Source organism: Astatotilapia calliptera, unplaced genomic scaffold (assembly GCF_900246225.1).
Source record: "Astatotilapia calliptera unplaced genomic scaffold, fAstCal1.2 U_scaffold_11, whole genome shotgun sequence".
NCBI lineage: Eukaryota > Metazoa > Chordata > Actinopteri > Cichliformes > Cichlidae > Astatotilapia > Astatotilapia calliptera.
In genome coordinates this window covers 350,501-366,608 of record NW_020535630.1, presented here as the reverse complement: position 1 = coordinate 366,608, position 16,108 = coordinate 350,501, and the positions used below count along the sequence as shown (strand labels likewise).

The window sequence follows — 16,108 nt, the reverse complement described above, 5'->3', positions numbered from 1 at the left end:
AGCAAAAGTAAGAGGGAATTCATGACAATGTTTATGTCAAGCGAAATGTGTCTTCTTTTGCTGCTGGTTTGGTTAGAGAGAGACAAAACGTGCAGCTTCAGGATCTGAGCAGCTTTCAGCACCAACGGCATCACAGCTCAGACTTGGATTCAGGATTAAGCCCTTTATGTTTGACTGTAGTGATTGTAGCTCTGTCCTTGTTATTAATCGCTTTAGTCAAACACAGCTATTGTTTGCTGGGATGTGTATATACTTGACAGTTTGTATCTCAGAGTTATCAAAGACACTGTGGATAATCATCAAGAGATTGTTGTTCTCTTAATAATGACCTATTTGATTGTTTGTTTTTTCTTCTTCTTACAGATTCTGGTATTTGGCCAAAAGAGAGCTTCACAATTCTTGGCTTCACCTGTGGTAGAAAAATGACTGAAGTTATGCAACACTCTCTAAAATTAAAGCTATGCAACGCTTTAACATGAATGGCGAAGGAGTGCATCTCTTTCACTGTCTCTTCCTGTCCTCTTCTCAGTCTTTGTTGTGGCACCTCTGCTATGTGTTATAGAAAGCACTTGGAATCATGTTCAATACAAAAACACCAAACTCGTGGGATTGCCCTAGCAAGCAGTTGGTAAAAACTAATTAAAACTGATATATATCAGCTTCACTTTCTAGCTGCAAAAGCACGTTTCTGCAAAAGCATGCAGTTTCCTGTCAGCACTTTTTGGCACAGAGTGTACTCAGAGTTAGGCCTTTCTTATATAAAGCAATATAATCAGCATATAAACATTTAAGATGATAAATTTAAAGCTCAACAGTAACTGCTATAAATATTATAACTACACATGTAGTGCTTTTGCTTAAGTAAATTATAGTTGGGATCATAATAAGAAAACATGTGTTTTTATTTTCTGTGTACCCTGGGTACAGACCAGTATAAATATGGGATTCTTCCCAATAAATGCTGTCTGATAATGCTTCATATTGCATTAAACACTAGATATGTAAGCAAACAAACAAAAACCCATAGAAGCCAGTTTTAATTATTAAATGTGACAATTACATGGAGATGGAAAGTAAACGTGCTTATACACGTCTCTGTGATTACAGAAAATCCACACAGATGCTGTCAGAGCAGAGAATCTTTGATTTATCAGAATGATGAATGCAAATGATTTCATGAAATCTCACTCTTGTTCTGGGTTGTAAAATTCACCTGTCCAGTTAAACCGAATCCTTTGCAACACAGTTCTAAGAACCCTACCAACCTCATCCTCAGCTCTCTGCCTGTTGTCCTTTTCAGCTGAGTATTCATCCACATGCGTTTCAACTTCTCTCTCATTTTCAAGCAAATTGCTCAGGCTCTCAGCTTCAGCACAGTTACCATATGGCCACTCTCTGAGGTCTTCTGTGTTCAAGCCAAACAAATTCTTACATGATCTGCAAGGCTTCATTCTGGCACCATCACGGAGACAAAAAGCCTCACACCTGATATTTCCAGGTACTTCAATTGTTCCATCAAAGTAATCTTTCTGGACTGTGTTTGGATAATAGGTCATCACCGCACCAGATACATATTTATGCCATTTGCTAAGACAGGAGGCAGCAATCATAATTTTCCCAGCGTTAGGACCTTTGGTGGACATGGAGACTCCGCAGTACCTTTCTGATTTGTTGGTTTGGGATTTTTGAGAAATGCAGATGGTGGACGAGACGAAAGCTGTTTTTTTATTATTCTCTTCTAAGTCCAAGTCTGTGAGGAGATCTTGCAGACTCTGCTTTATTTGCTCTTCATTCTCTGAGTTATTTTGCAGGACGATCTGAAAACAGTTACAGATCTGGTCAAAGTGTTGCACCTGATTATATAGTTGTTTTTCATAGAAAGTTGATCAACATGTTTGTTTCGCTGCTTGACTTATTTAACTATGCAGGACCATTGGATGCTTTTGGTTTAGACATTTTAAGATAGGGGGTGAAACATGTCACAAAAATCTATTTAATTTTAAATCAATAAGCAAAAATCCATCTTTGTTCTCACTAATTTATAATTAAATTTGCTAATTGACCTTTTTTTTTCTATTTTGCTATGCCGGGCTGTCAAAACACGCTGAATTTAGAGTGTTTGAGCTTAACAGATCCAGCAGCTACACAGTGACAGCATCATATACGCCTTGAAGACTGTAAGCATCTCCAATAATGAGTCTGTTAGACATTATTTAGAACTAACAAATTCTGAAGCAAGTCTCCAGCTCTTCTGCAGTCTCTGTGTTTGGTGGAGAAGTATAGCTAGAAGCATATGTTGAAGTATAAGGTACAGTATGGATTTTCTTTGGATTTCTCAGTAAAAAAGCACTTTGCATTATACTTTCCTAAAAACTGGAAGTTTGTCAGATTGACTGAAAATGTGAGAAGAGTTATCTTACCATGTCGAGCACACAGGAGAAGGGACTTCGCCTGGGAAGCTGAGTCGAATACAACTTTAAAGGCCTGGGATATCTTCTCATTAAAGAACCCAAAACAAAAGGATTAGGGAAGATTTCTTCTGGAGAAAAGGGGATGTTGTTGATTTTGCCCAGAAACAACATGCTGTGAAGGATCTGTTGAGTGAAAACATATTTGCTTATTGTTAGTAGTGATAAACAGGACTGTCTTAAAAGTGTCAAAGGTAACACACCTCATCCACCAAGTGTTGACTTCCCGGAGTCATGTAAGAGCCCCGAACCATCCTCTTGGTAATCTTGTAGGCATTAGTTTTGAACCTCCTTTGAGAAATTGTTGTCTTCTAAAATGATAATGATCGAGCAGTTAGGGATTTAAAAACACAGGAGATCTGATAACTTTGGCTACAGCAGAGTCTGCAGACATACCTATTTTGCTCTTGGTCGGCCTATTTTAAACATGAGAGACAACATATTTAGTGAAATGTTGATAACATACAATGACTATCATTGGTGGCTGAAAAGATGCCAGGTAACAAGTGAAAAGCTGCTACTTACCATCGCCACAGTCTAAGAATGAAACAGGAAACACTGAGCGAGTTGCCTCCATCTTAAAGCTGTTGATCATGTGATTTAAAGGAAAGCCACACCCAGCTCTTTCCTGGAATTTTACTCGACTGTAGAAAACTGCTCCATTTGCCCCGCCCACCCATGATCTTTAATATCTACCAAAAACAACCTTTTGGTTGTCAGTAACCAGCCGATCGTTTTCGCGATTAAAAAATGACTTTGTGCGGCGGCGTTCCCACCGCGAGCAGAACTCCGGCTCAAAAACCGCTGTTTTTGAACACTTTTATTTACTTAAGCACTTTAATGGGCTTACTTTGAAACAAAGTGCGATTGAATGATTATTGTTATGTGTTGCCTTGAATTCGGCTATGCTGTCTGTTAGACAGCTGTTTTCCTTTATTGTTGTTTTTGTATTGTTTGTAGCGAACGCTACTGGAATGTATAGATTAAGCTACGTAGCCAAGATAATTAATAATTTAACTGTTGTACATTGGTTGATGATGATTTGCATTGTTACATAGGCTTGCAGAAAAATATTTGTTTACCGGTAAACTGAATCGAACTTGATGTGCTAATGGACGTTTTTCTGACCTACAGGTCAGGTTTTGTTCCCTCCCTTTGAATTAATCTTCTTCATATTGAAGTGGCGAGCCGGTAGGACCATTCTTTGTTTCCCCCCATACGGTAAAAAAATATATTTTAAAATACATTTTGAAATATATTTCAAAATATAAAAAAAAATGGCCAAAAAATATATGTGCTAAAATACATTTTAAAATATATTTATATATTTAAAATGTATTTTAGCACATATATTTTTTGGCCATTTTTTGTATATTTTGAAATATATTTCAAAATGTATTTTAAAATATATTTTGAAATATGTTTATGTATTTTGAAATGTATTTTAGCACATATATTTTTTGGCCATTTTTTGTATATTTTGAAATATATTAATAAAATATATTTCAAAATACAATTTAAATTTATTTAAAATCATTCAAAAAAATATAAATTTAACCCTTCATATATTTCTAAGAAAACACATTCACATGTAACATCTGAAAGAAATCTTTATTTGATGTTTAAAACATACATATAGCATATCAATCAAGCAAGGAATATTCATTTTATAAGTTTATTCTCATTACATACTTAAACATTCTAAAAGAAACACACACACATATACATATATGTGTATATATTAGGGGTGCAACGATATTCGTATCGATATTGAACCGTTCGATACAGTGCTTTCGGTTCGGTACGCATATGTATCGAACAATACAACATTTGCACCTCCCCCACCCTCATTCATATCTGGCGTTTGGAATTATTTTGGTTTTCATGTGACGTATGACCCTGAAGGTAAGCGAGTCATGGACTAAAGTAAAACAGTATGTTGGATGTGTCACGCAATGCTCAATTACATGGGTGGGAACTAGTGTGCTAGTGCAGTTAGCTCGTTAACGTGTTGGCCGTCTAGCCCCACGCACGGAGCGATCGGCGGTAGCTCGTTAACGGAGATTTGCCGTGTTGTGGCGTTAAGGTCATTTCAACGAGATTAACCTGAAAGCACTAGTGGGAACACGACGAATATGACTGCACATTTACGCCAACATCATCCTAGTGCAAAGACAAGTGGAAGCAGACAAAAAAAAGCAAGCATGCTACTAACTTTAGCCGAGTCATTTAGACAGCTGTTAGCACATGATTCTCCTTATGCTGCTGAGAATATAGCCCAGAAGAAGCGGATAGTATAGCTTTTATTTTGGAAAGAGACATTTCTCTGTAATAAACTCTCTTTTCCAAAGATGAGTGATTCCTCAATCAGATACAGGGCTTGCAATATCGCTAGCCCGACGTCCCGGAGCTAGCGATTTTTTTCAGTCGGGCTACCAAAATCTATCTCTTCCCTGCCCGTCGGGCTATTGTAGGAAAAATATATGTCAATGCTTTTGCATTCTTTCAGAAATGTAGCTGGGTAATTATGTCATTGGCATCGGTGAGCCACTGTCAATATGTGACATATTGAAGTCGCGTTTGAATTTGCGCTTGTTTTTTTGCTTTCACTTTGCAATCGTGCGAACTGTGTATAGAGAGCGACAGCACTGATCTGTGAGTGATGATAATTTGTGCACCAATTCCTCTGACATCGTCTTATTAATCGTTATCTTACTAAGCAAACATGACAAGTGAAATCTCCCGCAGCTTAAACATGTGAGAGGTTGATCGCGCAGAGAATCGCTGAGCTTATGTGAGTCCGTGTGTAAAAGCAGCAGGATATATATTTCAGTTCTGCTGAGCCAAATAAGACAGGTCAGGGTGAAGAAGTGACAGCCAAAGAAAAGCTTACCACAAAACGGAGAAGTTATGACAAATCAGACTATAAGGCACAAAGAAGGTGCAGCTTTATGGTTTCATGGACAAAAGAATTTCTGTGGCTGCAATATGATGAGCTAAATAACCAGGGCTGCACATAAGTGGTGCGCATTCGCTGTCAAAATAAAAAACACGCACAAGGGTTAGGGTTAAATTTAAAAACTGTACTTTTGAGTTAAAATATATATTTATAATTTTAATAAATGACAAATTAAAAATGCATGAACATTTTTTTGTATCGAAAAAATATCGAACCGTGACACCAAAGTATCGAACCGAACCGAACCGTGAATTTTGTGTATCGTTGCACCCCTAGTATGTATATATATATATATATATATACATATACACACACACACACACACACACACACATACATGTGTGTGTATGTGTATATGTGTGTGTGATTGTATGAACATAAGTCAGCATACTTAAAATGTAATTTCTTTTCCTTTTCCAGCAGTCTCAGTTCCCCCAGCTTTCACTGCAATCCTCAAAGCCCTTCTGGACACGCTGGGAAACCCCTTCCTTACCCCCACTGTAACAAACAAAAGTCACAGTTCTATTACTTTTATCAGAGTTAAAATAAAAATGTGATTTATGTTAGCTGGCTTCATTTAGCAAACATATATTTCTGTTTATATAGATACAGATATTAATACAGATATATTTTACGCATAATTTACCTCTTTTTTTTTCCTAGATGGGAAGTCTATCCAGTTCACATTACAGTAATGCTAACACCCCTTTTGGTCGTCTCTCCTTACCTTCCAGCATTCATAAATCTGTTGACCGTCTTTGTCTGAGACCAACCACTACAATGCATCATCACCTATTTGTATTGGTAACTTACTTTACAACCTATTTTAATGGTTGCAAAGTAAGTTACTTGTGCTGTATGCAATTTTAGATACACAGAAAGTCTTCACTTACTATATATGGCTGTCATAGTGTCCTTATCAAGGGCAGTTCTTCACTCTGCGCCGATGTCCGTTTTGCTCTGTCCTCCTATAAAAAGCATGAACATTTGAGTGTTTGACTAGTTTTAGATTTCCAAAAATTTGATATTTGTACAACTAAACATTTGAACTACAATATATGCTATTGAGCGATACTTTTATGGGTAATTTTTGGTAAAGAAACTGGTGACAGAGTTGTAGGCTTTTTAAAGTACTATTACCTAACCATTTGAACTGACTTTCAAAGCTGATTACCTTTTAAATTGCTGTGGATCAAAACCTCCAGTGGGAAGGCGGCCATTAGAAGAACACGCACCATTGAACCTGAAAATAACAAAAACAAACAAAAAACAGAACAATATATAAGAGTCCGGTAGGGTAATAAATCTCTTCTGAAGCAATATAGTTATTTTGGGTGAAAAACAAAACATTCCTCTAAAATATATATACTGACATCAGCAATCAACATCATGATTGTAATTATTTCCTTTTTAGTACATCTACTGCTGTTTGCATGTGTCAAGCACTACGACTGTATCTATGCATATGCAATGTCTAAGCAGTAGTATTGGTCTGAATGACAACAAACCTAACTAGTGTTTTGGAAAATCTGTTAGAAAACAGTTATTTCAATAATTATGATTAGCATGTGACACAGACACCGCATAAAAAACCACAACAACAAATACTTACTTTAGGAGGATGGGGGAGGGCAGCATGAGGTTGAGACTTTGACATCTGTAAAAAACAAATTCATGTATTACAAACAATCACTTAAAAATACATTAATGTGGCAGACTGTTCCCTGTTCAGATGCAGTGTATAAGTACAATCAGGGCTGTCACAACAATGGGGTGGGGCCAAGTGGCTGCAACCCTAGGTACAATGTGCAGGTATATATAATTACATATAATATATGTGAATAAAGCAAGAATCTGTTTAGGTTAGTCACTGTGCTGACTGATGCTTGCTAGGTTTATATGATTGCAAACTGCACAAAAACAACAACAGCAACAACATTAATGACAATGACAAACAAAATTACTTACATTTATGTAAATCTCACATTAGGAAGATCTGCATTCGATTTCATGGGCTGAAATAAATAGGCAGAAACATTACTGCTAAAAAAATAAAAAACAAAAACTCTAAAAAGCCTAAAAATGACTTAAAAAGCAAGGAAATGTGGAACATTGTAATTAGCGAACATTAATAAAGCATAACTGTTCTTTGTTTCTAACCTTGGTAAGTACTCTGTAGCCAGAAGGAGAGGTAGGATTTCTGTGAAAGCCAAATTAAATGTGAATAGGCTTTGATAGTTATTGAGAAGGCAGAATAATAAGAAAAGGCAAAAGTACGTCACAATATAATTAATTAAGTTACATATTTTGATTACCAAATTATGGAAGCGTGGAGCTGCCACCCAGGCAAAAGAAAAATAGAGCTGTATCACGTTATGACGTGAAATGTTTATTGTTCTAACATTATGCTTTTCATGTTTGTATAATATAATATCACGTTATTATAATATACATAATTGTCACGTTCGCACAATATTGTACGGACGTGATAATTATGTACATTTTTCGTACAATGTTGTTCAAACATGTTGTTGAAACATGATAGTATATTGTTAGAACGATAAACTTTTCACGTTATAACGTGATATACTTATATTTCTCTTTTGCCTGGGTGGCAGCTCTACGCTTCCGTTCCAAATACACGAGAATAAAGTAATATTATATGGGAAAAGGCACCTGCTAGCTTGATGATGGAGGCTTCTTAGACTGGCCACCCGCCTTGGCTTCTTGTCGCCACTCCATGAAATAAAGGTCTGTTTCCTCCATGCTGGCTAATTATTCATCCTCATTAAAATCTCGTATATGTTCAGTTGGCAGAATTGAGAATTTTACATCTTCCAACCACTTAATTAACGCGAACATAATCGGCTTGTTTCTTCCCGTCTCCTGTATCCGGCCGTTCCTCTCGCTGTCAAATTTCGCGCCTCAGAGACGTCGTTATTTTTCAAAAAAAAAAAAAAAGAAGAAAGAAAGAAACAGTAACAACTACTAAAGAGAGTTTATGCACGTTCATTGCACATTTGTGGGAATGTTTAAATATTTTATTTTTATTAATTACTTTTCATTATATCTTTATTTTTTAAACCACCGTGGCAATGCGCATGCGCATACACTCCTGCACGCAAAGGGCTTTGGAGTTGACGTAATGTCGCAATGCATTGTGGGAGCGCAGCACCATCTTGGCAGGTCACGAATCAAAACAAGATTGCTACGAACCATTCTGAAACGTAGCTCAAAAGAAAATGACGGTATAGATACATATATATATATATATATAGGTACAGATTCTGTCCAGATGCAAAGAGACGGTACTTGATTGTTGAAATGTGGACCTGTATGAAATATAGCCGTGGAGTAGAAACCCTGAAGACCAAACCGCTATTGACTTAGCATGATCTACTCTCATACCTTGTCTGTGGAGTCAGAGCATACACGGCGCACCAATTTCGCAATTATAAATCTCTGGAGGCGCACATCCAATTCACCAAGGACTGGGTACAAGATTTGGCTATTTTTAAGCCTCCACGTTGTGAGTACGCCGTCATTCAAGCAAAGGTAAGTCAGCTTGAGTACTGCGAGTAAAATGCGTTTGATTCCCCCCAACATTCAAATTAGTGCTAGCAAAAATTCATTCGTGAGGGGGAAATTACAGTGAGAACATGTAGAGGCTCTGTTAGAGGGATAACATAGTGAGTTCAGTGCATTGATGTGACATTGTCCTGAAGGATTTAGTTATTCTTTATGGTTAAAGAAATTGCCCTAATTAATTCATATTTATTATAAATAATCCTAATTACACATCTTGCACACAAGAATTTCACTCACATGTGCTGTACCAATGTACCTGCACATGTGATGTGACAATAAAAAGTGATTTGATTTGTGATTTGATTTGATTTGCTTCCTTGTTTGTGTCCTGTGTCACTAAAAATACATTCATTACATACTTTAGGTTCATTTTTTGCTGATAGGTTTCTAAAAAGAAACATGCAGATTTAGAATATAACATGCAGCGTTCTATAGATGGATACATAAAAACACTTTATTTGTTACATTTATGATAAATGGATTTGAAAGTAAATAAAACACATTTGTGTCGGACTTGGCTTATTAAAGTTCTTGTCTTTAAATGAACTTTGTCTGTGTGTGTTTCAGGTCCTGCACTCTTAAAGACTGAATTGCAGCATTGCAGCCACAGGTCATTGTGAGCATCACAGGGAAGGTTGAAGCCGCCCACTGCAGCTGTATGGCTAGAGTCGTGGAGACTTGCAGCCATGTCACTGCTCTTCTGTTTAATGTAGAAGCAACAGTGAGGATCTGTGGCACAAGGACTGTTACAGATGAACCTGCATACTGGGTTTTGCTGGGTAATATGACCAAGATACAGCCAGAGGTTGGCCATAAGATAGACTTCTCCTCTTCAGCTGCCCAAAAAAAAGGTTCTTGATCAAAACATAAACAGACCATCTGTAGTGACAGGTAAAAGAAGCCATCCTCAAAAAAGAAAAGTTCCACCTGCTACTGTGGAGGAGTTGGATCAACTGATGGGACAATATTTTTCCAAGCATAGTTCTGTTCTGAATAACCCATAATGTTTTAATTTAGGGGGCCATGTAAATACTTTGCATTTACTGAATATGTACTTACTAAATACCACTGTTCAAAAGTTGAATAAAGAAACAAAGAAATGTTTGCCTATTTTTAATTAAAAGCACTTTGTCGAACATCACATCAGTTACAATGTAGAAAAAATGTTATGTATAGTTTACAAATGACAAAATGTTCACATAAAATCATGACAGCATTTGTATAATATCACCCACTACTAGCATTCTGTAATTTACTGTCTCTTTTGAAAACTTATCACTTATCACATGGAGAAACCTTTGGAATGCAAGCATGCTGATCCACACAGGTATGCACACAGGTATGCACACATGGGTATGCACAGACGCGGACTACAGCTTTCTTGGCTGCTGCCTCAAAGCACACTGTGCGCTGTCTATCCTGCGTGCTGAACAATATCGTTTATTATTTAGTAACTATTGATATCTATGGCTAGCTAGTTTATTGTGATGGTGCTTTTTTTCTATTATTATGTTGCTCTTTGTTGTTTGCTGTCTCCTCTGTTTGTTTTTTTTCTCCATACAGGTGACCCAGGAGGGTTTTTTTTGTTGTTTGTTTTTTTTCTCCATACAGGTGACCCAGGAGGGTTTTTTTTGTTGTTTGTTTTTTTTTCTCCATACAGGTGACCCAGGAGTTTTTTTTTTGTTGTTTGTTTTTTTTTCTCTCTTCCCCCCCTTCTCACCGTCTCTTCCCCCCTTTGGTTTTCTTTCTTTCTCTCCCTCTCTTTCTTTCATTCTTTCCCCCTGTCCTGTCCCACAGTTATGTCTGTCCCGTTTGCAACTGAAAATAAAATAAATTCATAATTATAATAAAGGTCAATCAAATGGACCAATATGGCAAGGCCATGATGATCCACTTGGTAAAATAAATCCGCTTGCCATCTTTCTTGGCCTCAAGACAACAATTCTGATGGCTATAGATCCAAACGGGACAAAAAAAAAAAAAAAATAAAGTAGTCTCAGAATAGTGAATTAAACCAACATTTATTGTTGATTTTTTTTTTTAACAAGAAAAACATTTTTCAACTGAATAAAAACAATGCCAATAACCAAAATAAATAGAAGCGTACATGAAAACTACACAGTCCTTCACCTTTCTGTCTGATTTTTTTAAGGAAAACAGTTTTTCATTCCACTAAAAACAGGACAAACCCACCAGCATGAACATTAAATAAACTATTACAATTGTAAAACAAAACTCATTTACAAAATGTAATAATTATCAGTGGGTCCCAGGAAATAGAATGTGACATGGGATTTAGATTTCCGTTACCAGGATGGTCGGGTTCAGCGTAGTCTTTATCACCACCTGTCAAAGACACATCATCAATATTCATGTTTGCTCAGGTTATTCACTTGTTCACATCTGTCTGAGATCATTCATACTGTTGTATGGATGTGTGTACAGTATGTATATAATTATCAGCTATGTAAAAGATATTATCATCTCTGTTCTTACCTAGTTGGAAGTCCTCCATTCAAACTCAGAGAGCCGCTGGAGGAAGGTGGTGATCCGAGGGCTGATTCTTGTAACCTTCCTCTTTACCACACGACCTGTCTTGCGGCTTGTACCAAGTTTTGCAGGGCATTTTGTTCCCATGTCTGGATTGATCCTCACAAAGAACCTTTTAACGGAAAAAAGGCTGCTTTAATTTCAAAATTAAAACATACGTTACAGCAATCACCTATATGTTTCTGCAACTGTAAAAAGAGAAGGAGAAAAAAAAAAGAAGAGAAAAAAGGAAAAAAAAAAAAAAAAAAAAGAAAACTTATCACTACATAAACAGCACAAGACTTAAGAGTATTTAACAAGAGCATTTTCCCTGGTTTTACTACCACACTGGGGCACATGTTCACCAAAACGCAGCAAACCTTTGCCATCTTATCCAGGAAGGTCACCTTTTTACCCACACATGGAAGAAGTAATCTGATTGGCATGGTGGTATGTAGCATGTAGTTTGAAGCAGGGATTTCGTAGTGCCCCATGTGTAGTGTTGGAACCCAGTCAGGATTTGTTTCATTCATTTCATAGGCTGGTTTGTTGCAATAATGCCAAATAATTAGCAACTCTATAAATAGAAGGTAGTTCTGCATGTTTGTTCTAAGTTTGTGCTATGATCTCAGAGCGCATTGAAAATAAAATTAACAGGCTATAAATAATAATATGAACTTATTTAGAACTTACCTGAATGAAAATACTGGAGCACACCAACAGATATCTGTGGCTGGTAGAGAACTGAATATCAGCTCGTCTCGCAGCTGCTATCCAGGCTAGACGCCTTCTTTTGGTAACATCCAACACATAAGCTCCCTCATGATGCTTCCAGGTGAGGAAACAATGAAAAGAGAGCCTGTTTTCAAGCTTATTCCTTTGTCGGTAGTGCAATCTAACATTACAACCGACCACACAGCAAGCATTTGTTTGGCCTGCTAATATGGCGCCTTGACCAAAAATCCTGGCTACGCCCCATCCCGTAAGATCACGCTCCAGAGCCCTATTAACGTACGGATCTAGAAAGAAGACGCTGCATTTTTAACTCTGAGGGAGATGGAGAATGAGCCTATTTCCAAAACAGTGGAGTGTGTTCCTTTAAGTACTAAATTGTATATATTGTCAAAAACTAAAGTGTACATAGCAGTTGTTGTATCTTGTTTACTGTATCACTGACAGATAATTTCAAAGTCAATGAACGCTACATTATAGTGAGATATTGTGTAATGTGAAATACTGTAAGCAAATGAATAAACAACCTAATTCGTGATAGACCTTTGACTCTGTTTTGTTTGAATCCAACTGTTTTTTGCAGATGTGCATAAAACATGTTACTTTTAGTATTGTTATCATTATCATCATTATTGCACTAAATATATTTTAAATAAAGGATACTTTGATATACATTCTACTGTAAGGTTGGAAATGTATTTTCTTCACCCTAAAATATGTTTTGAAATGTATTTTGGTTTGAAAGAAATATATTTTCAATTTCAAAAATATATATTTTTGGAGCATCACAAATACAAAATATATTTACCATATATTTGAAATATATTTTGGCCAGGAAAAATGTATTTTTTTACCGTATGGGTTTGCTGCTGCTGACTTTGAAAATCACACCAAACATGGAATCAAATATATCGACTCGGCTTAGACTACAGAGAAGCTCGGCACTGCTCACAAAACTCAACACAAAAGGCTTTTTAAAGACAACAATCACTTTGACAGACACACAAACACGACTGAGTACAGAGCAGCTGCTGGTTTGAAGCCACAGAAATGTTCAAATGTTTAAACACACTGCAGCGTTGCAGCCATGATGCATTTGTGCTGCTAAGGCCACACACATCAGCTGCCTTACATTTTAGTACCAGTTCATCTCTGACCATGGCAGCACAGTCTTTCCAGTACAGTGATGTTGGTGGGGACAGTGGGGACTGATTGTTCATTGGCTGTAAGCCGGTCACATGGACGTTTAACTGGTGCTTTGATTGCTCTGTAGTCTGTTGTGCCTGTGAGCTGCTCCTAAAATGAGACAGATTATAATTGTCACCATTCTGTTAATGACTCTTATTATGTGCGCTCTCCTCCACTGTCACACTAAACACATTAAACCTTTATTTTGGTGTAAAGTCAGGATTTATTGGCTCTTCTTAAAAGCGTCATGAAGTGCAAAACTCAGCAAACATTATACAAAAGTAGATTTAGAAGCTGAACTGAAAACATTTAAAGTGACAGTCAGCACAAATCCAGCTGACATCTCCATCCAACCCAAGTCTTCATTTAAAGTCATTATAACTGTGACACACGTTTGTTACAGTATTAATCCTGCCTGATGCTGCAGGGCCAACATCATGAAACAGGCTCAGCATTTATTTCCATTATGAAACTTTATCATTAAAAACAAACCATTGTTCTGCAGTCGTCCCAGGACTGTCGGTCAAACGTTCTCTCCACATGTTTAAGGCTGAGCTCACTTTATCGTCTGCCTGAAGGAGGGAAGCAGATGTTACTAAACATCACAATAAAACATATGAAATGGGTGCACATGAGGAACGTCTGCACTGTTAAAGCCATGCAAATATCTTCACACATGAAGCAGCAACACCTCTCAGTTTAGCAGCAGCTGGTAAAAGCCACAGTGATCCTGGAGCCTCCCTGAAGGACTCGTTCATCAGTAACTGTCAGGAGGACGATTAAACCTTCTGCACACGTCCTGTAGTTACACACTCGGGAGGAAAGACGACGTCCTCGCTCTGCAACATGATCTGTGTTTCATCCAGGACGCTCAAACACAGACTGGTTTCCAAATATTAGACGCACTGGTTCTTCATGCGTTTCTACCTGAGCACTCAGAGTCATTTCTACAACAGGCCTCCTTCACCTGCTGGTGCCTCTGTTTCTGTGTTTGGCTGTTTCCATCAGTGCCTGATGTTTGTGATCTTTGATCTGTTCTGAAGTCTCTCTTTGTAACACAAATGTTGTTTGGCTTCTTTTGCAAACAAGGCAAAAGAACTTTAATGGATTCATTTGCTGATCTTACTGTTCTGATGCAAAGCCGTCCTTTCAACGCTTTAGAAAGAAAATCAAACAATGTTTTTAAAACTTTCCCAAAATGTAAAAGCTATTAAAACCATAAACTTCTGCTCCTTGATCATGTGATTCTTCTTCTAGACTGTCTGTAATTGTTATTGCTGATTGTCAATAAAGTTGTTTTTTATAAGTTATGTTGTAAAGGAAGCTTGTGGCGAGGGAGGAGGGGCGACTAAAAGCAGGTTCATATAGTGGGAAAGTCCTCAGGTCATGTGAGGATATTTACTGATGCGTCAACACTGTCAGATAAAAGAACGGCTGCTGCATTTGTTCTCCCACAAATAAGTTTGGTGATGAGTAAAAGAATTACAGATGATGTGGCAGTTTATACTGGGAGCTGGTAGTGATGTTACTGGCTTGAACTGGGTGGAGGACGCACTAATATGCAGGTATGTGGTTTGCTGGGACTCTAGCAGCGTGCTAGTGAGCACAGGTGATATGTCTTCAGACTCTAGGCAACATATTGTTTTTGATATACTTCATTTACTGTATAGAATCAAACACAGAGGGATAGAAGTGGATTTCTTATGGCTCCCTGTGAATATCGGTGTTGATGCAATGAACAGGACGATAAGTTTAAAAAGGTGCAGCAAGAAGAAGTCGTGCAGGTTTGACTATAAAATACAGTGAAAGTGAGGTGAAGAGTATAATGAAGGTAAAGATGAAGGACGAGTGGCAGGCACACTGGGACAGAGACGGGAAAGGCAGATATTATTATACAGAAAACAGTCGTGTAGAAGAAGCTGCAGCAGAGACCAGGATGGAATCTGGAGAGTCAGAGTTGGTCACACAGGCTTCAATAGCACACTTAAAAAGGTAAACATGACACAGGAAGTGTGACTTCTGTGGACCAGAGGAGACGTTTGACGGGTTGTTAGCGTAGTCAGGATGCTGGATGGAAACGCTGTGCCTGATAGGATGATTACAGGCTGGACTTTGTCTTCCTGTTACAGATGGATCCAGGCCCTGGATGACTGCTGGACACACATGACCCACACTAGGCTGCCTTCATCCATCCTTTCCTCCTTCACTGAGACTCAGAGTCAGCATGTATGTATTTATCAGGGATTTGAATCCTTTCATTACAGAGTGAAGTTAAAGTAGACGTGTGAACACACTAATAAACACAAAGGGACACAACTACTACTCCATGATGGAAAGCTGAAGTATTACACAGCTTTATGAACCTCCTGTTATCCTGGTAGACGAGTACAGCAATAAATCTTTTACTTGAACATCTTCTGGCTCCAATAAGCTTTGAAATGTGACCATGAAGTTAGAGACACACTGACTGAAACCCACAGCTGTGACTGTGGATCACATCCACACACAGTGTAGCTGCTGTCTCTGCGTGAGCCTTTGCACTGCTGCTCGCAGCACCGTTATATCACTCAGCGCTCGCTGCTGTTATTGAATCCACTTTTTACTGTCCGTGCAATCAAGCTCCTCTGCAGAGCTAGAAAATATC

General features: G+C 37.7%; 1 protein-coding gene and 1 long non-coding RNA gene across 2 annotated transcripts; both read right to left on the bottom strand.

The window, feature by feature from the left end:
* Window positions 1-549: 549 nt before the first annotated feature.
* Window positions 550-3,676, bottom strand: LOC113017366 (uncharacterized). The gene is made up of 5 exons (XM_026160518.1): window positions 2,994-3,676; window positions 2,865-2,884; window positions 2,672-2,779; window positions 2,421-2,594; window positions 550-1,817 (listed from the first exon to the last, which is right to left on the bottom strand). The coding sequence occupies exons 3-5, from the start codon at window positions 2,720-2,722 to the stop codon at window positions 1,185-1,187; spliced, it is 858 nt and encodes a 285-aa protein (XP_026016303.1). The 5' UTR covers window positions 2,723-2,779; window positions 2,865-2,884; window positions 2,994-3,676; the 3' UTR covers window positions 550-1,184.
* Window positions 3,677-6,180: 2,504 nt separating this feature from the next.
* LOC113017355 (uncharacterized) lies at window positions 6,181-8,168 on the bottom strand. Its single transcript, XR_003271462.1, has 6 exons — window positions 8,104-8,168; window positions 7,588-7,627; window positions 7,396-7,442; window positions 7,040-7,084; window positions 6,602-6,670; window positions 6,181-6,395 (listed from the first exon to the last, which is right to left on the bottom strand). It is a non-coding gene; the product is annotated as an uncharacterized LOC113017355 (long non-coding RNA).
* Window positions 8,169-16,108: the final 7,940 nt, after the last annotated feature.

Excerpts from the sequence above, each read along its gene's own strand:
- LOC113017366 (XM_026160518.1), bottom strand. The coding sequence starts at position 2,722 with ATGGTTCGGGGCTCTTACATGACTCCGGGAAGTCAACACTTGGTGGAT. Across the intron at positions 2,595-2,671 it reads GTCAACACTTGGTGGATGAG|ATCCTTCACAGCATGTTGTT; the intron begins GTGTGTTACCTT and ends TTCACTCAACAG. Across the intron at positions 1,818-2,420 it reads TCTCCTGTGTGCTCGACATG|ATCGTCCTGCAAAATAACTC; the intron begins GTAAGATAACTC and ends AACTGTTTTCAG.